Source organism: Apiospora hydei, assembly GCF_038363865.1.
Source record: "Apiospora hydei strain CBS 114990 chromosome Unknown utg000002l_segment0_segment0, whole genome shotgun sequence".
NCBI lineage: Eukaryota > Fungi > Ascomycota > Sordariomycetes > Amphisphaeriales > Apiosporaceae > Apiospora > Apiospora hydei.
The window spans coordinates 813,461-834,328 of record NW_027117361.1 but is presented as its reverse complement, the minus strand read 5'-3'; the positions used below and the strand labels follow the sequence as shown (position 1 = coordinate 834,328).

General features: G+C 53.2%; 7 protein-coding genes across 7 annotated transcripts; 4 read left to right on the top strand and 3 right to left on the bottom strand.

The window, feature by feature from the left end:
• Positions 1 to 2,845: 2,845 nt before the first annotated feature.
• Positions 2,846 to 4,426, top strand: PG997_000264 (uncharacterized protein; the record flags this gene model as incomplete). The annotated part of the gene is made up of 4 exons (XM_066804579.1): positions 2,846 to 2,965; positions 3,047 to 3,858; positions 3,908 to 4,050; positions 4,116 to 4,426. The coding sequence occupies 4 exons, from the start codon at positions 2,846 to 2,848 to the stop codon at positions 4,424 to 4,426; spliced, it is 1,386 nt and encodes a 461-aa protein (XP_066674352.1).
• Positions 4,427 to 5,297: 871 nt separating this feature from the next.
• PG997_000263 (uncharacterized protein) lies at positions 5,298 to 6,254 on the top strand (the record flags this gene model as incomplete). The annotated part of the gene is made up of 1 exon (XM_066804578.1): positions 5,298 to 6,254. One exon carries the CDS (start codon positions 5,298 to 5,300, stop codon positions 6,252 to 6,254), a length of 957 nt encoding a protein of 318 aa, XP_066674351.1.
• A 726-nt stretch (positions 6,255 to 6,980) lies between these two features.
• Positions 6,981 to 8,913, bottom strand: PG997_000262 (amino-acid permease inda1; the record flags this gene model as incomplete). Its single annotated transcript, XM_066804577.1, has 3 exons — positions 6,981 to 7,794; positions 7,855 to 8,439; positions 8,585 to 8,913. 3 exons carry the CDS (start codon positions 8,911 to 8,913, stop codon positions 6,981 to 6,983), a joined length of 1,728 nt encoding a protein of 575 aa, XP_066674350.1.
• A 3,934-nt stretch (positions 8,914 to 12,847) lies between these two features.
• Positions 12,848 to 14,839, bottom strand: PG997_000261 (pngase family; the record flags this gene model as incomplete). The annotated part of the gene is made up of 2 exons (XM_066804576.1): positions 12,848 to 13,204; positions 13,571 to 14,839. The coding sequence occupies 2 exons, from the start codon at positions 14,837 to 14,839 to the stop codon at positions 12,848 to 12,850; spliced, it is 1,626 nt and encodes a 541-aa protein (XP_066674349.1).
• A 716-nt stretch (positions 14,840 to 15,555) lies between these two features.
• On the top strand, positions 15,556 to 16,458 carry PG997_000260 (uncharacterized protein; the record flags this gene model as incomplete). The annotated part of the gene is made up of 1 exon (XM_066804575.1): positions 15,556 to 16,458. One exon carries the CDS (start codon positions 15,556 to 15,558, stop codon positions 16,456 to 16,458), a length of 903 nt encoding a protein of 300 aa, XP_066674348.1.
• Positions 16,459 to 16,554: 96 nt separating this feature from the next.
• On the bottom strand, positions 16,555 to 17,068 carry PG997_000259 (uncharacterized protein; the record flags this gene model as incomplete). The annotated part of the gene is made up of 2 exons (XM_066804574.1): positions 16,555 to 16,690; positions 16,842 to 17,068. The coding sequence occupies 2 exons, from the start codon at positions 17,066 to 17,068 to the stop codon at positions 16,555 to 16,557; spliced, it is 363 nt and encodes a 120-aa protein (XP_066674347.1).
• Positions 17,069 to 18,269: 1,201 nt separating this feature from the next.
• Positions 18,270 to 20,012, top strand: PG997_000258 (uncharacterized protein; the record flags this gene model as incomplete). The annotated part of the gene is made up of 5 exons (XM_066804573.1): positions 18,270 to 18,584; positions 18,659 to 19,148; positions 19,205 to 19,220; positions 19,263 to 19,592; positions 19,652 to 20,012. The coding sequence occupies 5 exons, from the start codon at positions 18,270 to 18,272 to the stop codon at positions 20,010 to 20,012; spliced, it is 1,512 nt and encodes a 503-aa protein (XP_066674346.1).
• Between the last annotated feature and the right edge of the window lie 856 nt (positions 20,013 to 20,868).

Genomic DNA, 20,868 nt, shown 5'->3' with positions numbered 1-20,868 from the left:
ATTAGCAGCAGCCCAACGACGGAGAACGTGGGAGTGGGGAGGGCGATGAACCATCGTCCAAGACACAATCTACGGCAACGGGGCACAGCAACCCAAGCAAGGTCAGGCCAGGAGTCGGGTCGTCTCATCCGTTCCAACCTAGTGCCAATCCTGAAGCTGTGCCGCAACACCTGTTGATGACCATTGATGAACCAGGGGTGACAAACGAGGTGAGAAGCGATATCGATAGGGCCAGATGGGCTTGGCGGACGTACCTAGCGACGCATGCCTACTAGTGCTGATTTTCCGCTAGAGAACGCGCAGCGACCCTTGCATCAATTGATTGCAACCTTAAGTCGGTTCTGAGGCTCTTTCACCGTTCGGCAAATCCTTTGCAGTCAGCGGCAGATCAACAGTCCTTCGGCAATGACGCCGAAAAAGCCGTCGTCCGCTCAACGGTGCATCCAGACCCGTACGGAGCAGCAGATTGGGAAGAGTGCCCCGGGTGACAGCTCGTCATCCCATTCTAGACTCTACAATAGTTCGCAATCACGTCGCATCGTTCGCCATCGGATAAATGCCTACCTAGCTGGGCTCACAGGAAGTTCATCCCAACTGGGCGATACTACGAAGCAGTACAACATCACTAGGGAAAAACATGCAGGTGACATCAACGGCCTGCGGGTTTGTCCTGACTGCTTTGGAAAAGTCGCACATGCGTAGGTAGGTCGATAGATAGATAGATACCATAGATACCTTCCCACATGGGAAGCCGGACCCGACATCTCCAGCCTCTAGTAGCCATCATAGAGTTACTTGTTATTTTGAATGGGAATATGGAACAGGCCCTTTTCCTTTTCTTCTGAGATCGGGCATTGAATGATCAAATTGATGTGAGGGAACGCACCCATTTTTGTATGTAGAGCTCGGATCAGAACCAGGCCTGGCAAGGGCTGGTCAGTGGTGGCTCTCAGGCGTAACAGAGTTAGTTTGGAGCTTCCTCGCTTCCTCACTGCCACTCAGCTAGAAACTGGCTGGGGACCAAGGGACTTCCTTGGCATTTTGGCGCTCTGCCATTGGCCACAGCCACAGGCAACGCATTGACCCCCTGACCAGAAAGAGAAGGAGCTCGTTCCAGAAATATTACCTGGGCAGGAACGAGGGGCCTTCCTGGAACATCTAAGCCATTGCGCCCAGCCAAAGCGGAAGATTGGGAAAATCTTGGAAGTTCCCGTCACTTTAACCAAGCGGCAACCGACTGCGGACCGCTACGAACTGTATCTTGCAAAGACCAAGGCTTGCAAGGCTATTATTCATAGACGCGAAACGGCCAAGTCACCCTCTTCTCTTCGCTCGCTTGCGTTGTTCCGTTCAATCTCCAGAGCGTGGGGAGTCAATCACGAGCATGAGCCCAATGACGGGCAACCCGGAACCAAGCCCGGTCCCTCTCAATCTGTCTGCTTCCCCGGACGCTAACATCTGGGCCTCCAAGCCTCCCAAGATGCAAGGCCTCCTCCAAAAGAATTGACGTTGCAATGCCGGTGTTTGAGATGCTACCTCTCTCACGAAATGCACCAACATCAGATGCAGAGTGAACCAACAACCATCGCTATATTCCCATCAGCATATATCTACATTGGAGTGCGCTCGTCTCAAGTCGACAGATTTGGTCATGTCACGCTGAGGAATCCAACTAGCCCCCGTCCTTGACACGTTGTAGGGCTTGCCCCTCCTCCCAAATAACAAGACTCCAGAACGAGCAGGCCTTGACCTAGTCGACATGGAATATTCTCGGCCAAAGCGTGATCAGAATTAGACAACATGCCCCGCCAAGACATGTCAACGGGCCCTGGCGCCCTGGCACCCGTTGACTGTCAACTTTTGATCGGAGCATATTTCTGCCATCGGCGCTGTTGATCACTTCGGGAAACATTTCCTGGCCAGCTCGTCCGTCGCCCGCTCATGACTCAACACTTTCTCAAACACAGTCCATGCTCGCGATCGAGGCGAATAATCTCCTCGGGAATTTTTCATCTTCGATCGCAAATTTCCCTCTGCTCCTTTCGAATTGACGAATGAAATGTGAAGCCGACCCTACCAAGCAGCTGGGTGGCCGGAGTGTGGCCGACCGCTGTAACCATCACTAGCCCCGTTGAGACTCGTCGCTGAACATTCATGCACGCCATGGATATGGCACCTCGGCCTGCGCGCGCACTCGCTCGCACACAGGAGGGAGAGGGGCACACCTGCATCGAACAGGGCACACATGAGTATCCACCACGTGAGAAATGTCCGCGATGCGTACCACGATGCAGCCAATCAGTGACTCGAGGTCCTGTGATTCATCCCCTTTGTCCCTGCCTGGGCGTGCCAGGGGCCCAAACAATACGATGCTCTATATGACTACCTACCCAGAGCGTTCTAGCCATGCCGATGTCGTGACATGGATAGGTCTCTTCGAGGTGGATATCCATTGCCTCCGGCACTATCAACTTGGAACCCAGCCCTGATCAGCCTATAAACAGCGTGAATCCAGGCGCCACAAAACTTCCAAGGCCGGAGAACTGGTAGTATTCGTCTGATAATACCGGCGCAATAATACTACGCAAAGATCAGATATCTCCTCGTTTTCCCCTGCAGCCTGTGTTGCTCCGAAAGCAACAATGTACATAGCGATCTAGATGATTGCCTGAGATCAAAGTTCGAAACCTCTACGCTGGCGTAGATACTGGAGTGCTATATCTCGACCCCTCCCTGCCTGTGGGACTCGCTTTCGAAAGGAAGGATCTACAGTTGTTTTCTTTCCGAAAATACTTTAGCTCACCTCTATTCTCTATCCTCCCTCCCTGTGGACGAGATCTGCAGCATGAGGCTATCTTTTAGACTTGCCCTGTTCGTGGGACTTGGGTGTGTCGCTGCTCTGGCACAGCAGGTTACCGACTCATCAGGCGCCGCCGAGCTCCTGAACGAGCTGCCGCCTTGTGCTGTAAGTCTTGATCCCCTCAATATGTCTTGAAGTTGGGCGTCGCCATGATGATATGAACTCTGTCGCTAACACACTCTGTAGCAAGGATGTCTTCTTACCGCCGTCTCACAATCGCCATGCGCACCTGGGAATCAGACCTGTCTCTGCACGAACGCGCCATTACAGAACAGCGTCACCGCCTGTGTTAGCGCTAGCTGTACCATCAAGGAGGCGTTGTTCACCAAGAACCTCACGGAAACCAACTGCCACGCGCCGGTCCGCGACAAGGCCGACCTGTACAACAACATCTCCATCATATTCGGGGTACTATCCGGCTTCTTCGTGCTTCTGCGGCTGGCCTTCAAGCTGTTTATCATCAAGACCGACCTTGGCCTCGACGACTGGGCCGTTCTGGTCACCGTCCTCGTTGGGATCCCCAGCACCGTGATTAACGTCCACGGCGTTTCACCGAACGGGCTGGGAAAGGACATCTGGACGCTCCATGCCGATCAGATCACTAACTTCGGCAAGTTCTTCTACATCTTGGAGATCTTATACTTTACCCAGGTCTCGCTGGTGAAGCTGTCGCTCCTGTTCTTTTACATGCGCATCTTTCCCGGGCGTGGCATCCGCCGGCTGCTCTGGGGCACCGTGGTGTTCAACTGTTTATTTGGGCTGTCCTTTTCCCTCGTCGCCGTCTTCCAGTGTCAGCCAATCGCCTTCTACTGGGAAAAGTGGGATGAGCTTCATGAGGGCACCTGCTTCGATATCAACGCCATGGGATGGTCCAACGCCGCCATATCCATCGCCCTCGACATGTGGATGCTGGCTATCCCGCTGTGGCAGCTTAAGTCACTGAAGCTGCACTGGAAGAAGAAGATTGGGGTGGCAGCCATGTTCATCGTCGGCACTTTGTAAGTCATTTCTATCCTTTTTCTCCCCTAATGCTCTACACTATAAGAGGTCCACTAACATATCATTCTCGTACAGCGTTACTATCGTTAGTGTCCTCCGTCTCCAGTCACTCGTTCTCTTTGCCGAATCCCATAACCCTACATGGGATAATTTCGACGTGGCCAATTGGTCCACGATTGAGATCAACACAGGTATGTGTCCCCGCTCTCGGTTCTTCCCCTCATGATATATGACTGTGACTGACTTGTATCAAAAGGCATCATCTGTGCTTGCATGCCATCCCTTCGTCTACTCCTCGTCCGACTCTTCCCCAAGGTGCTCGGCGGATCCACCGATGCGAGGTCTCAGTACCACATGAGTGGTGCCGACCCCAATCGCAACAACACCAGAGCCGGGACCAAGAACTCCAACCAATCGCAGCGAGACGGGGGCATCCTGTACTCCAAGTCATACACCGTCGAGTACCAGAAGGATCACGACGAGGCCAGCTTGGTCAGGATGGACGACCTGGGGGCGAAAGGGGTTGTCAGCACGACGTCATCTCGACTTAGTAACGGGTCATTCTAAACTTCACTTGTTGTCGAGCACCATTCATTTGGTCAGCTCTCGAGGAAACTATCAGAAAAATATGTAAAACCCATGTGCAACGTAGAAATACGTCTGTATACATCTTGATGAATCCCCAACCAAACCGCTCAAGAGCTTCTGTGTGTGTGTGAAGTGGGAGGCACCGCTCGTCGTCGTCGTTCAATCTCACAAAAACTCGGGACGAATCCAATCGGACCTCCCGGCATCGCCGAGAGGGAGCGATTAATGTCCAACTTCCGCAATTAACTTATCATCTGTTCACTCGTATTGCATTGAAAACAAGTGTCGATGTTCCTAGGTCAGTCACTAAAAGATTTCGCACATACCTCTTCCCGGCAGAATTGCGTACGTGATCCTGACCTATCAAGCAGCTAGCCTTTGTTTGCAGGCCTCCCTACCCAGGAAGTCCCCGACCCCTTTGTCAAACCCGGGTGGAAACGATCTGCCCGATCTCATTGGGGAGCTTTGTTCGGATCCTAACGGGGCCCAAACAAAGAGTGCAGGAAACTTTCAATGTTTCGCTCATGGATTGGCCCGTTCATGTACACCCGGGATACACCAACCATATGGCAAGCAAGCCTTTTTTCCCTCCCCCAACCGGTGCGTTTAAACCTCCCCAACCCACAGGATCAATCTCCCCTGCATGCCGTGTTCATGACTCGTGGGACAACCATGCAAACAGGGGTGCGTTTTATGGTTGACAAGTCCGTGGACAAGCGTTGAGTCTTATTCGTTACGTAGTAGTAGTACCACCGCCACTGCGCATTGTCGTGCGTGGAAATCCCGGGAAAAGAAACCAAGGTCGTCTTCGGCAGTACAGTAATCCACACACCCACATACCTAGCACACGATGGATCGACATAATCAACAGCAATATCCCGAATCGATACCACCACCACCCCCGGCCTCAGCTGAGAAACGGGCCCCATCCCTGACCCGCCGCCAGCGCGTCGGCGTCGGGACCAAGCGAAGCACCACCCCGACGCCACAACGCCTCTCCTTCGCCAAACCTTCTGCGCCTCCTCCCCCTTCTGCCTCCTCCTCTTCAACTGCAGCCCCGAATAGCCGCGGCAGCGGCGACGCCGGGCCTGGTGGCGCCGCCACGACGACCACCACCAATGCCGCCAAGTACTCCTTCGGGAAGCCCATAGGCGACCCACCCAACGCTCCACTCCCCCGACCCCCGACCGACAAGAAGAAGTCCATCACCCTCAGCAGCAGCAACAGCAGCACCAATAAGACCAACAGCAGCACTAGCAGCAATAATAGTACCACCAACCCCAACACCACCCACAATGGCGGCGACTGGCTATCCGACACCGAATCCGCCCTCCGCCTCGACCTCGAGACCACCAAGAAAGAACTCGAGCTCATCCGCACCATCATGTGGGAAATGGAAATGGACGACACCTCCTCCTCCTCCCCGCTAGTCCCCCTCGTACCCGAAACGACGGCGGCCATGGCCATGGCCGCGACCCAGCAGCGCGCCCAGCGCAAGATGCTCATGGCCGCATGCCGCGAGTACACCGAGTCGCGGCGGCAGCTCCTGCGCGAACGGCTGCGGCAGACGCAGTTCTGGGCCGGCAGCCGGGATATGGGGAGGCGGGTCCCGTCGGCGGCGCCGGGGGACTGGGCGCTCGCGGATGCGGAGTGGGGGAGGTGGTTGGCGGAGCAGGCGGCGGCGATACAGCAACAGCAGGGCAAAACTGGAACTTTATCGGGGTTTGGAGGAGGAGAGGCGGGTGCGATTTGGGGGCCGTTGCCGCATATACTCGCGACTTTTACGTTTTCGGCGGAACAGGGGTAGGACTAGGGGGTATGAGGGTCGGAGTAAAGGAGTAAAGGAGTAATACTGTGCATTTGGGGGCATTTCTGTACCGAGGTACACATACGTGTATGAATGGTAGTATGCTATTCATCGCGAGCACTTGTAGAAAGCTCGTATGTACACATTCTCATCTCGTATCAATAGGTATCATCCGAGATGAACCTGTGTCAATATATTCGGAACTTGAAGGCCGAGAATTTACGTAAACCCCCTTTTTAATAGCGGATTTTGACTTTGAGGCTGGAGTTGAACAAACAGCAGGTAGGTATGTGACCCAATCGGAGTGCGACGGCGTCAGACGGCGCTTGTTATGTTGGTCATCCTACGACCTCGCTCCTCGGCGTATTACATACTACGGGTGCGTTGGTCCTGGTTACTACCAACAAGCCAACTGCTCTACCTATGTAACCAAACGAGAGAGATTATCTTCTTACTCTACCTCTCGCCTCACAACATCAAAAGCCTAGGTCAAAACCACTGTGTATCGCCTCAGACGAGCATGTTTTACTTGTTACGAAACAGCGGACAGAAAACCTTAGCAAAGTGGTATCATTGATTACTACATCCAACACATGACCAACCTTCTTTTCCAAGGCACGACGATCGGGCATGTCCACAACGAGAACATAAAAGCATTTGATGGAGATGCGAAGGTTCATAGGTTCGAAGACACCATCCACTACCCCATCCATCCCTATCTCCGCCCTAGAAGAAGATCTTCAGAATCCGCTTCCACATGGGCCAGGCCGCCTGCTTCGCGCGATAGGCGTTGATCTCGTCCCAATCGAGCGGGCGACGGCCTGAGTCCACATCGATCTGGCTCATGGTCAACCAACCGGTGCGCTTCCACAAGAAGCCGCCGGCCCAGAAGACGAGGAGCACGGGGAGGGCCAGGTATGCCTTGAAGAAGCCGGCGGCGTCGTTGTAACCGCCTCCGACGGGGCAGATGGCCGTGTAGAACTGCACTACAAGAACCAACAGGATCAAGATGAGCCCGAGCCACGAGCCATAGACACCACCGACAGCCTGGAAGGGGATCTCGTCCAAGGTGTGACCGTGGTGCTTCCATGCTTGGCGGAAGCGGATATGGGCGTAACAGATGGACCCCCAGGTAAAGAGAGCGGCCAGACCAGACAGGGCCTGGAGCCAGTCGAAGACTTCCTGACCCTTTTCGGCCTCACTGATGTAGGCAAGCAGCCCGAAGGCGATAATGATGGCGACGGAAGGCAGCGGGCGTCCGGACTTGTCAATGTAACTGAAAATCTTGGGCGCATATCCCTGCTGAGCCATGGCAGTCAGGGTTCGGCTGCCACCGTACACGGCCGACACACCAATGGACAGGACGGATACCAGGATGATGACGTTCATGAAGGAGTCGAACCCATCGAGACCGGCGTTCTTGCCGACAATGACGAAGGGCGAGGCGGTGATATCGGCGTATGAGTTGGCGGCGCCAAGAAGTCTCTTGTCTTGGCTGTCAACCAGCAGACCGACAAACAAGAGGCCAAGGACGTAGAAGCTAATAACGGGCGTGTTAGTGAAAGGCGACATGTTGTGTGGTATTAGGGGAATTGCTCACATGGTGACACGCCAGAACACCTGCTTGATAGCACTGGGCAGAGATGCGACGGGGTTATGGGCCTCGGCGGCCGCAAGACCCACGAGTTCGGTTCCGCTGAAAGCGAAGGCAGCAGTGACGAAGACGGTACCCCAACCGCGGAATCCATTGTTGAAGGCGCCGGGATCGTACCAGAGGCGAGCGCCCCAGTACTCGCTGTATATACCTTTACTCGGGCCGCCGCCCAGCACCATGATGAAGGCGATGAGGATGAAGATGACGGTCGCGATCAGCTTGAGGGAAGAGGCCCAGAACTCTTCCTCTGCATACCCCAGCGTTCCAAAGATGTTGACCACGAGGATGGCGACGAAGAAGATGGTGATCCAGGCGCCGACATTGATCTCTTGATTCCAGTAGCTGACAGTGAAACCACAGACGGTGAGCTCGAGAGGCAGGACGACGGCCCATTGCATGACGTAGTTCCAGCCTATGGCAAAGCCCCAGGAGGGATCGATGAAGCGCGTCGCATACGTGTAGAAACCACCAGAGACGGGATACATGACGGCAAGTTCACCCAGAGCATAGACGACATTGAAGATCATGATACTGCAAAGCCGAGTTAGCATGTCACGCACATGAGAGGATGTCATGCCGGTCAGCTAGTACCGAGCTTCGCGACAATCAAAGCAGGCAGAGAGGGCTGAACACAAATATCGGAAGCGCATATCTCCAAAAACGGAGGGTTTCTTACCCGATGATGAGAAAGTCGATCAAGAGAGAACCAGGACCGCCCTTGTGGAGGGCACCGCCAGAACCGACGAAGAAGCCGGCGCCAATGGAACCGCCGATGGCGATCATCTGCAGGTGGCGGGGCTGCATGGAGCGGTCGAGCTCGACAATGCCGGCGCCGTAGTCGCGCTTCTTGAAGGACTCGAAGTTGAGACCGTTGCGGGTGTAGAAGTTGTCGGAGCGGACGGCGCCTTCTTGCTGCGTCTCGGTCTGGGCAGTGGTATAGCCTGGCACGCCAACATCCTTCTCGGCCGGGGGAGTGTCGAGTTTTGACTCGTCTGTTACCGCCATGATGTCTATCTCTAGGGAAAGGAGGTGCGCAAATGTTGTGGTAGCAATAGGTATATTGTTGGTATTTGGTGATGAAAGGCAGCAGAGGGAGTGGCCGAAATAGCTGTTTTCTTCTTTTCGTATGGGTTCTCTCGGTGTTCAATGGGAGGCAGTTGCGACCTTAAGTAGGTATCCAAGATCCCCAAGCTCGACTGGATTTGAAGTCGTATTAGTCGGATTGACTAATTGAGCTGTGCTGAGAACAGCAAGAGCCCTGGTGAGATCAAGACGAGGATGCCTCGTGAAGCACTTGGCAAGAAGAGGTAAGACAAGCTGGGACGGGCAGACGGGCAGATGGGGGAAGGTGCTTCATTTATTGACTGACTGTTTACTGGCTTCGGCTGAGGAACAGGAGCTCCTGTAGTGATCCAGATCAACCAATGCAAAGTGAGAGGAATCCTAGCGAAAGGACGACGACCTTGACCAATCTCGGCTGAGGGGGTTTGCGGGGGAGGGGAAGAAAGCAAGCTCGACCTTCGAGACCCGGGCTATGCTTATGCTATTGTGTGCACTAGGCAGAGAGCTCGAGGTCAGACACCACCCTCCTGCAGAATTTCATCAATTCAAGTCATGTACAGGTACTTTTCTTCACGTCAACCTTGCAGTTGGAATTTGATTCCAAATGAAATACACGTGAAGCGAAGATCTCCTCCATCCCTTCCTACAGTTACCTCCCAACATGTGTCTAAGTCTCTGGCCAAAAGCAGTACCCAGTGAATCCAAACCAGAAATTATGATGCAATACCACCTTCAAGCATGTTCATATCTATCGGCTAATGTTCATCGTAAGATTGTAGGAGTTGGATCGGCCGTCATGAGAAACGCCAGATGCAATGTTGCGCCCACGGTCCCGAATCCTGAGGTAGGTATCGATATCTTAAATTGGGCCATGGATGCCTCGTACAGGGGGTTGCTTTAGACGATGGGACGAGAGGAAGAGATAAGGGTTCTCCGAGGATGTGGTTGGCCAATGGCCGCTAGGTTTTGTGGCATGGTTTGCTATCTCGATATATTTATCCAATGTTACCACCACCTGCCTGCCTGGGCTGCAACGGGCTGAAGACAAGAGTTCGTTCGGTGTTCCTTTTTGCAAAGTGTCGGCCGTATATCAATCGAATTGGACCGCACCTAGCACCCAGAGTTCTGAAGATCCCCAAGCAGCTCGGCCAACTAGTCCAAGGCTAGGAATCCCATTGACCGATGATGGGTGAATTACAGAGCTTCTGATGCGGGCGAACTCGTACGGCGGGATGCCAAGCAGCTATCAGTGGATGAGACAGGGCTGATTGGACGGGGTAGCATCCTGGGGGTACGTTTATTTAGTGGTCGCTAGCCTGTAAAATGGAGCAAATTGATAGCGGCCGGGTAGTTCTTGGTGCCCACTATGGAGCGCGTTTCGTTGCTTCTCTCCAACAAGCTTCCTGGGGATTTGCTGGGTGCGGGGCCTTGACGTATCCCGAGTCTCGGCTGACAGGCTGGGCATTTTGACATTCCACGGGGCATGGCATTCTGCGAATATCTCAACCTACCTACTATGTATTTTCTGACAGAATTACCACCCGTCAGCATGCAAGTACAGATACTTGCCTACTTCTTACGCGAGACGTGGAGACCCACCATTCCTTCACACATGCAGTTCATGATAGATGGATGGCGAGGGACAAGGGAGGCCTGGTCAAGCCTTTGATTCGATGGTCTCCTCCAATTTTCCGGGATGTCCGCGGTCGTCTACTTGCAGCTTCCAATTGTAGAATAGGCACCCCGATTCGAGCACGCGACGATAGCAATCATCTCTCCCTTTCCCCTGTTCAATGGTTTATCCCATCCAGTGATCGGTTGTCGCTGTATCCAAAGCTTCCAGAGCCGGCCCGCCTGTTTCTTGCTTGGCCGTTGCTTGTCCTTTCTGGTTTTTAACACATCAGCTTGGCGTCTACTACCAGCATGCCTTGAAGCTGTATACATTGAATACTCAGCAGCCGGAGTCGAATCACACCGAAAAGGCCTATCTATGGAGCCACGCCTCTATCTCTTGGGCATCGTAAGCATAAGCCCACCCGACAAGATGATATGAGAGCGTGGGGAGGGAAGGGGAGGGGTAGCAATCAGTGCCACACAAGTTTCGGGACGGGTCTTATTGTGGGACATTGGACTCGAGCCGGGAGACCACAGCACCCTAGGCAGCCTAGGCTGAACCCTGGATTCCACCTGATTGTTCAGCTGCTTGTCTAGGTACATCTCATGGACGGTAGGTATTTATTTGTATGAAGTGGAATTGTTTCCCATCTCGCTATGCCGGAAATCGTAGGCCCAGGACCTTTCAGGGCTTGTCTGTGACAAGGTTGAGTGATGTTTTCGTGCTCGCAAATCAGCCTTGGCCAGAATCGCATGTCCATCGGCCGACTCGGCGGGATGGCGCAACGCGAAAGAAAGAAGCAAACAATCTTGAGCTTAGCTTACATGGCAGGATTGGCAGGTGAAGCTTATATTACGCTGGCGCCTTGGCTGCGGTTAGGGCCCGGCGCGCCGTAAGCGCATGACGAAGACCGGCAGTCAGAAAGAGACTGGGTCGCTTTCTGTTTTATCATCCACTTTGATCAATCACTTCCCTTTGCGCGTATGCGCGGCACAACATGAAAGCAAAGCTCAACGCAACAACGCAGCGACGCGGCAGTGCATAACGAAGGGTGTTAATGGCCCTTCGCTTTCTGCAGCGGAAAGCCGCTAGAAGCCATGGAAGAAAGCAACACTCGTACGAGTGTGCTCCATTGGTACGCCCCCGAGATGCATGAGGCTTGTCGCGTGTGCTACTGCTACAGTACGACCCAACGTCGTCGTTGTCTCTCACCCCCCAGCCCCCCTTTCCGGAGTGACCCCATTTACCCAGGAGCATGGGCCCGACAGGCTCATCCCATCCGCATCGTTTCCCCAATCTACACTGCAGGCGAAACGAAACCAAGCAAGTTGCCAACAATAGCCCCTGTACTCCCCGCTGATCTTAACGTATTCCCTAACCTAGCGGAAATTCTCTTTGCAAAGCCCCTCTTCGGCCGCAGTTGCATGCTAAGTACCAATAGCAATGCAACAACTGCTGAACCGAAATACTTCGGCGGCAGATGACCGTTTAACTTCGGTCTTACCCCTACCCCCTTCAAACTGATAGGTGTTCCTCAGCTGAGGCTGTAGGACTTGTTCCGTGACTCTGTGGCGCTTTTTCTGCCTCGGCCCAAATACCTCATTCAGCTCCTTGGGACGATGGCATCATGCTCTAGTGACCAGTTTTTGCTTATGCCCCGAATCAATACGCTTACTTACTCACTGGCAGTCATTCTGTGCCCGTTATTGGCTGGCGATACGGCGCACACTCGACCAATGTATCACCGGATCTTCGGCGTCCAGGTGTTTGTCCCATCTTCAGGGTGACTCGGCGCTTATTTTCCCAAATGAGGATGTCGCACATCCCACGTCTTGGTCCCGAGTATGCCGTTTGGTATATGTCCTAGGACTTTGCTATCGGAGCTCCCAGTATGAACAGTGCGATCACACGCGACAGTACAATGTAGCGAGCATATAGCAAGCAGCTTACACATCGTAGATCAGGTACATTCGGTAACACAGTCCCAAGTCTGGGGCTCGAAGACGAAATGAACAACAGCCAGGCGACCCAACCCAGCAGACCTCTTACATGAACTCAATATATCCGGCTGAGATTATTACGACCTACAGCAAAAAGGCTATGGAATCAAAAGGATAAACTACGTTGCTAATATTTTGGGCCATCTACACTTCTTTAAAGATAAGGGATTGGAAACAATTTCTTATTTCCTATGCAAATAATCCGGTCTCATCCAATCTTTACCAGCGCAGATTTGATACTCTCGGTCAGTACGCTCGCTTCTCAGATCTCCGGCGAATGAGACGGCTTGGTTGACACAGAAGAAGACTGCCAGGGAGCAGATTGATTGCTACTGCCTGATTTCTCTTCTTGCTCCACGTGTGAAACCAGCCTGTTCATCAGATCTTCGAATAAATAATGTAGCTCTTGACGGTATTTTGGGTGAACGCCCATGGCATCTGGTGGTATAATTTCATAAATCAAATCCCAGGCTTTTCCTTGTTCGAGAAACATCCGGGTGGTTTTGCTAAGCCGAATCGTGAAGAGAGTAGCCTTTGTACCTGGCGATATCTCGCTCCTGACACTCTGGGTGTTCTCGGTCAACTCGGTACTCTCGGTATCCTCAGTACTATCGGCACTCTAGTCGAGATTTAAGTCAGCAATGATCCGAAGGATAGATAGAAGCTTTGGGCTGCGCCATATCTTACAGGGTATGTAGAGGAAACAGAGGTATGACCACTTTGGGCATCTGAGAACGGTTAGTAAAGAGTTTTGGTCCATAAAGAGTAGTATAACACCAAACCCACCGAGTGTACTGGGTATGTCGTCCTGGCGCCGTTCCATAACCCGTTTACGTATATCATTGAAGACCCCGATGTTGACTGCATCGTCCATGGGGGGCGGGGTGATCAGGACCGCCCCCGCTCCAAAACGTTCTTGTAGGCCATGAAAGATATCTACAGCCGACAAAATATACGCAACCCCTGTATACGGACAGCCTCTTACAATGTGTCCGTAGAATCCACCTGATCGCTCATCCAACACGGCAGATCCGCAATCTCCTTCGACCACCGCGCCTTGTAACTGGATAACGTGGAGTTTTTGGACTGCAGCACTATTCGCGAGACGCAAGTAGGTTGCCCCTGGAAGCAAAGCTCCATGAAGAACCCCACTAGACCCTGTGACTGCTACGACTCTACATTGCCGTGAGGGTATCTCTACCGCATATGGAACGCGAAGAATGGGTGAGCGAGCGGGATCTCGCAATTTGACTTCGTTCACTGCTTTTGGGTCACCACCATCAAGCGGCAAGAGAACGTAGTCGAGCCCGGAGTCCAGTCCATCGCCCCTGAGGATGGACTCTAGACCGGAAGACACAACCTGCATGTGTCCGTGATCACTGGGTTCTTCCAGCTTGCCCAGCTGTCCCTCCGTAGGTCTCAAGTCAACTGGATGAGACGATTGACTGGAACCCTGGCTGTTGCTACTTTCGGAGTGGTGATCTTCGGCCCAAGGCAGAGGAGGTGAGTTAGTGGGGGTGCGGCTCCCATGCGTTGTGGCATCCCAATCTGCTTCTTCGTCCTCCTCCTCGTTGTCACTTTGCCCATCGAAATGGCATTCGTCAAGATCTTTAGCGGGCTCCATTCTAGAATTGATGCGTTCAGGGGTGTGCTTGGCTGTCATCTGGTAAAAACGACGCCCAGCTTGTACGACTATCCCACCGGTGGTGATTTGATGCTGTCCCTCTTCATCCAGGATGGCGATCTTGCTACCTAACGGGGCCTCTGCAAGACAAGCACTCGTGTCTCTTGGCGGAAGCCCATTTAGCAGATCAGAATCGTCGCCATCTGTCATTGCCACGTCCTCAGGCTCAGCCAAAGGCCTGGCAGGCGTAGGTTGCTCTAATGGTAAGGCACACGCTCCAAGACCAAACTCAGGGTACTCATTGAGGACACCGCTTTGACGGATGATTGATTCGACATCGTTTTTCACTCGAGGCTCGGTGCAGCAGATCATTATGATCGGCCTTGACGTTTCGGCGCGCTTCCCAATCATGTATAGCCGATAGTAGATTTCGGTATACCTTAGCTCGATGTTCCGCAGCGTCGCTCCGATGAGGGGCTCGATGTCCTTCTCAAACTTCTCGAGGGCTGCTCCATGCGCCCACCAGGCACGCTTTGCACACCCAAGCCTGGTGGTCATGATCTGGGTGCCGCAAGATAGCTCAGGGCTGGCCCATTTCTTGCCAAAGGTTGGCACACGGGGAAATGGCATTCTAAGGATACGGAAGGAGGTAGTGACAGACAATAAATGATGAGTCTTACGTTACCGCATAGACTCACGACATGCGTGTTGGGATTCCTGGATCCAGGAGCAACCGTATGAACTGGCGAAAGGGAGGAAGGAGCTGTTGGTCAACGGCATAACCAACAGTTCGCGGGGTAGATCGGTGTTGCATCAGACTACGGAAGGCTGGGGGACGATGCTTGGAGGTGGAGAATCAAATAGTTGGAGTTGCTACAGCTTCGATGCAGACATCATTGGTCAACGGGCGCCACCTGTAGCATCGTGCTGGGGGGCTGTGCCGAGAAACGGTGCTCTGTTCTTTCATTCCTCAGCAGTGGAAAATGAAACGCAATCATGCGACTGGCCATACCTAACCATAGGGTATTTCAAGTATGCCCCGTTGGCTTTAACACAGAGCCTATCTCAACTATTATATCTGACCATATACTTCGCTGTTTCCTACTTGGCATACTCGAAAGTTGTGTTGATTTAGCCATGGTAATAAACGGCTAGTCTGATCACCAGTAGACCATCCCCGGCTATTCCACTGTCTATCCAGTAGACAGTCCATCGCCAGCTATCCAACTATCACCGGTTATCCCATTACAGCCATCCCAAACGATCTAAGATCCGAGAACCACGGTCTCATAAGCCGACACGAGGGCGTTATCTAGCTACGTCGTAGTGTTGTTGCACCGTTCCCCATGGATAGGGACGCACTGGAGCTAGTCCGTCAGGCCTGGCGGCCGTTGGGGAAGGAGCTTTTCAATGGCGACCCGAGCTCTGAAATGGATCACGGTGCATACCTGGATTACTACACCAAGCAATGGCATCTGATGATGGGACCAACACGCACCGCCGATATTCTAGGTCTGCTGCAACGAATCCAAGCTGGCAAGCCCCGCCTTGAGGTCTTGGCTCAGCTGCAGGGAAAGGGGCCTCAGGGTGTTGGCCCCGTACAGGCAGACGTCGAAGTGCCCATCAATCTGGCATTGCGGCTTATCTCAATGATGAAATTCGGGATTGCGAGGGGTCAGATCATGCCGCGCCGATGTCTCGCGTGGAATCAAGGCTCCCTGAAAGAGTATCTGGCCGATTACTTCGGCAAGCCCCCGGTCCTGAACTGCGACCGGGTGCGGTTGCCCAAATCGTTCCATGCCTGGAGCATTGAAAAGATAGGGGGTATCGACGTCTGTTTCACCGACAACCTGGCGGATCACCTTCTGCTGGTCGAGGATGACTCGAAGCTTTTGATTTTCCACCACGTCTGCTTCCTGGAATACCAGCATCACGATGGACAAAACGCACTCTTTCCAGATGGGCTGATCAACGAGACCCTGCGTACATTGGCTCTGCTCTTTCCCGAAGCACAGTTCGGCCGGAAGCGCACCCGAGGAGGGAAATGGCTAGGCCGCAAGAGAGAAGTCGACCGGGTCCTCGACGCGAGGCTGGCGCACTGCGGGAACCTGCAGATGGAGGAGCGCCAGATCGAGCACTTTACGTATTGGCGGGACCGCCTGGTCATCCTGAAGCAGGCCTACGACGACGCGACGCCGGGGACGCTCTCACAGTGGTGGTACGACCGTCGCAACGGAGTCCAGAGATAAAGTAGACGATGGCGGCCAGAAACGTGTGAATTGATGTATGATAGAGGGTGGGCGTGTGTCTAATCTCAGAAAACTAAAGCTAGTTTTGGGCCATTTTTACCCTGTGGGGTCACCGTAGCGCAGTCCCCTTGCTTCCAGTGGTACACCTTCTGGGTGGCCATCTTGGTTCTCATCTTGACGGCCCTTCTGGGCCTGGTGCAGTGTGTCGAGAGTGCGCTTCAGGTATACAAAGCTTATGTCCCGTCTTAGATGTAAGGATCGAATTATTCCCCTAAAGTATTAAATCCGTTCTAGATAAGATCGTCTCGCTTTTTTTAATTGTTAAATTCGTTTTTGACTATTTGAACTTATATTTTCATGGTATTAACTCTCGTCCCCCTCACGGATCAGGGCGGATGTAGTCGACGACCTTGGCAATGCCCTTGATGGGGTACTGCTTGAGGTACCAGTAGGAGGAGGGCGCTGCGATGGGGATGGACTTGCCGGGCAGCAGGTTCTTGAGAATCACCAGGAAGACCAGGTAAGTTTCTACCGTCGTCCTTGCTGGCTGCGACGGGCGGTAAATGCGGACAGGCAGGCTGCAGCGCGCGAGTATCGAACAATCGTTCATATCGACCCATCAAGCAATGGCTTGAGCACATATCTAGTATCGGCGACATATCGGAGTGGTCGCCGGCTGAGGCATTGGAGAAGATCTCTTTCTCATCAGTCATTGGCATGGAGGCGCCCCGGATAGACGGCGACGCAAGAAGAGATCCGGCATGGTGCCGGCACGAGTCAATGACACTTCTGCGGTCGTAGTGATAGACAGCTGCACCATCGAACCGGCAAGCGGGCCCTGAGTGTCAGACATCCCGCTGGGTATAAGAGACCCGTTGCCCGAGGGTATCTGCATTGAAGCGAAAGACACCGAACTGCCTACATTATTTGACTTGACGCTGCCGTGAAAGTTCTTGAAGAACCTAGGTTCCAAGTAATACATGGCAGTTGTTAGTCGAATGCGGCTACTATCCTAGAGTCAAGGACAAAGGGTAGTGAGTGGTATGCGGCAAAAGAACTTGCCGGACACTTATTGAAGAACATGGAGACACAATAGGCTATCAAGAAGTACACATGTTTGGTCACTTACATAGTACAAGCGGTTTGGTTCCATATCCAGTTCCTACTGGTTGGTCTTATCTTTCGTGGTCTGGGGTAGCACACAACACACCTAACATTAGCTCGTTGGGCCAAATGCCAGGCCGACTCCCGAGCCCCCAACCCCTAATCCCTGCCAATTGCACTTGAGTCCAGGAATGGCCAAAGTCCCAACCTGCTTTCCACCGACTTGGTCTGGTAGACACAGCCATGGCCCCTGGTACCCAGAAGTTACATGTATGATATTGTTTATTGGTCAAACCATCATATACGATGCTTCATATCTCCAGATGGCTTAGTGTGGTTGATTGATCGAGCACCTTTTGAAGTCGGCGTCAGAGGGGTTATGTGACGAGTATGTATATGTAGTAAGCACTTGGAGGGTCACAACCAGGGCTTCGCCCCCTCAATTTGGGGGCTGCGCATTTCGCATTTTCGCGTACCGATCTGAGAGTTGGGATCTGATCTGATTTGATGACTGAAAGTCGCAATGTCCATTTGGCCTCTGCTCGTTTTTTGGCTTTCTTGTCCTATCTTGGCCCCAGCCAGAAAGAGCATCTTCCAGCTGTATCTGTTTTTGTTGTGTTTGAATATCACACCTCCAACCTTGCAATCCTATTCGTGGGCGAAACGATACCAAATGCGACGGCAAGGCTAGCATGGAGCCATTACTAATGGAGGAACCGCATCGTGCTGGTAGGAGTGCGCAGTTCATCTCCTCCGACTGGCGAAGGCGAGGCGCATATGCATTGGCTATTTGCTGGATCGTTGGCTCAGCTATTGGAATGATATTTGCCTTCAGGGCTTCGGACAGCCACCAGGACGACTACTACAAGGCCGTAGCCACATGCAGCACGGATGGATCCTTCATCCCATTCCACACGAGCAAGGGCCCATGGAAGACTTCCCAGTTCTTCGCCATCAACATTGTCGCCGCCAGGTCGCTGTCGTTCTCGGTGGCCAAGTTCATCGACGTGGTCTGGGATGTGGTAAGTGTTCGACTGTCCCGTCTCATGTTGCTCCATCTCGACTGTATATATCAAACTGATCCGTTCACTGGCAGATTGGTGGGCGCGGGTTCGCCGTGGCCATGGCTGTATTATCCTTCAAGGTCTTCCGGCAGTATCTCACCGTGTCTATGAGACGCCACCCGGTCACTTACCAAGTCTTCCGGGCCATCTATCTCGAGAGTGAACCATCTATAGTGTCCACATATCGATTAGTAAAAGACGGCATCACGGGTAAGCGCCGAGTGGTGCCCGCGACTGGTTTGGTGTTCATGGTCGCTACTTTGGTCTTTGTCCTGATCTTTCCGACTCTATCGGGGTCCATGACCGGATACATCAACGTGTCCAGGGGGTTCGTACAAGCCTCGGGCGGAGACATGGTGCCATTCGAGAGCCTCGATTTCGTAGCATATGTCATTCACGACGGGTGGCGCGTGAACCTGACAGGAGACTACATCATCTCCCTCGGCGTGGAGGGCGGTCATGAATATACGCAGAAGATCGGCGACAGCTCGAGCTGGATTCTGCCCTTGGTGGGTGGCGCCAGTATGCAAGTGGGGTGCAGAGGAGAGAAGTCACGGAGCCTTAACTGTCAGCTGAAGAGCTCGACGTCATATTGTAAGTACCGGAACCTCGTGTCCGTCAAATCGCCGCGTGCAGCTCGTCCGGCATCCTGCTAACTGGCTGGACACCCCAAGACGTCTGGCAGTATGGCTTCTATGGCCTGCACAACAATACTTCGGTCTGGCCGACTGATCACGGCAATGTCACGTTGGCTGCACCCTCTCTCAACATCTCGGCCTTCTACCTCGACGACGTTTCGGGATCCATTGGCGACGGCTACGGGCACGAGTGGGTTGACCCAAGAACGGGCCAAAAGCCCTTTAGTGATGAAGGGCGGGTTGGCTGGACAGCGGCCAACCAGACATTCACGATGGAGGACATCGTTACCAATTCGACCTGCCAGCCTGTCCAGAATGTAAGTACTTGGTTGTTCTCGTTCAATCGTTCGGTGTAAATCAAGCGAATTGTTTTTCGTGCGCTGACAGCTCTGTGCGCTTCCTCCAGCAATATCAATGGGGCTTCTCGCTCATACAGCTTCTGATCGCAGCTATCCTCCTGGGCGTCTGGATCATCGGCCTCTGTGTAATGTCCTACACGTCGAACAGGCACAATCCGCTCGAGGGCGGTCAGCCCGAAGTGCTCCAAGGCTGGCGGGCGCTGCTGACCCTGGCCGAGGCCATGAACTTGGAGCTGGCCAGTTCGGGCATTGAACCGCACGTACTGAAGGACGACGAGCTGCAGAAACAGATCGACCGACACATTGGGGGTGGGCGGGTGTACTCGAAGTCCGGCGGCGACAACATAATGGAAAGGCGCGGGTTTCCGTGTGCGGAAGAAGCCGAGTAGGTAGTAATAGTAGGTTCATGAGGGGTTCGTGGAGAGCCAGGAAGCCAGTCAAAAGCAACTCGTTTAGTCGGATGAGGGGCGTTGGCGAAGCTTCAATTAGATTGAACCAAGAAACCTGGAACCTTCAAGATGGGGACAGATCTAGAAACAAACTTGTGATCTTTTCCATCTGTCTACTACCCTGGATGGGTAAGTTTAACTCTGTTACCTCTACAAAAATGTACTTGGCAGGGGAGTCAAACTATGCCCGGTAACGTCGTACTACTGCACACAGGCACTGGCACAGTGAGACCGGCAGACCGGGGCGACTTTGTGGGAAAGGAGTTAACAGGCAACTTGCCTATCGGCATAGGCCGGCCACTGGACTATGGGTGGTGATGCGGCCGCCCCCACCTTGATCGCAACATACATTAGGTTACCTACATGGCATGGCATTCATTGTGACATGCAACATGGAAATATGACCAGAAGCCTGAGGCGGACATCAGGGCTCGTCAGGTCCGCATCTCATCGAGGCGACTAGCTCAACGTTTATGCCCATCCAGGGCGAACCGATTGGCGGCGTGTTGGCTGGCGCTGATGCTGGAAATCGATGTGCTAAAGTCGCCGTCAGCTTGGGGCCAAAAGCCGAGTTCCGGGACATGGCGAGAGAGGGACGCGCGACCAGTCCGTTCAGCAGTTTATTAATCTAGGATGGTCCAGATGCAGAACTCCTTGGTCTTTGCAGCCCGTCGCTTCATTTCTGGGGGTTTGTCCAAGCGTCTCAAACAAACGTCTTGACGTGTTGAGGGGCGGACAAGCATTCCTTTCCGAAATCATTACGTCTTTTCGAAATTCTCCAGCAACTGTTGAGTCG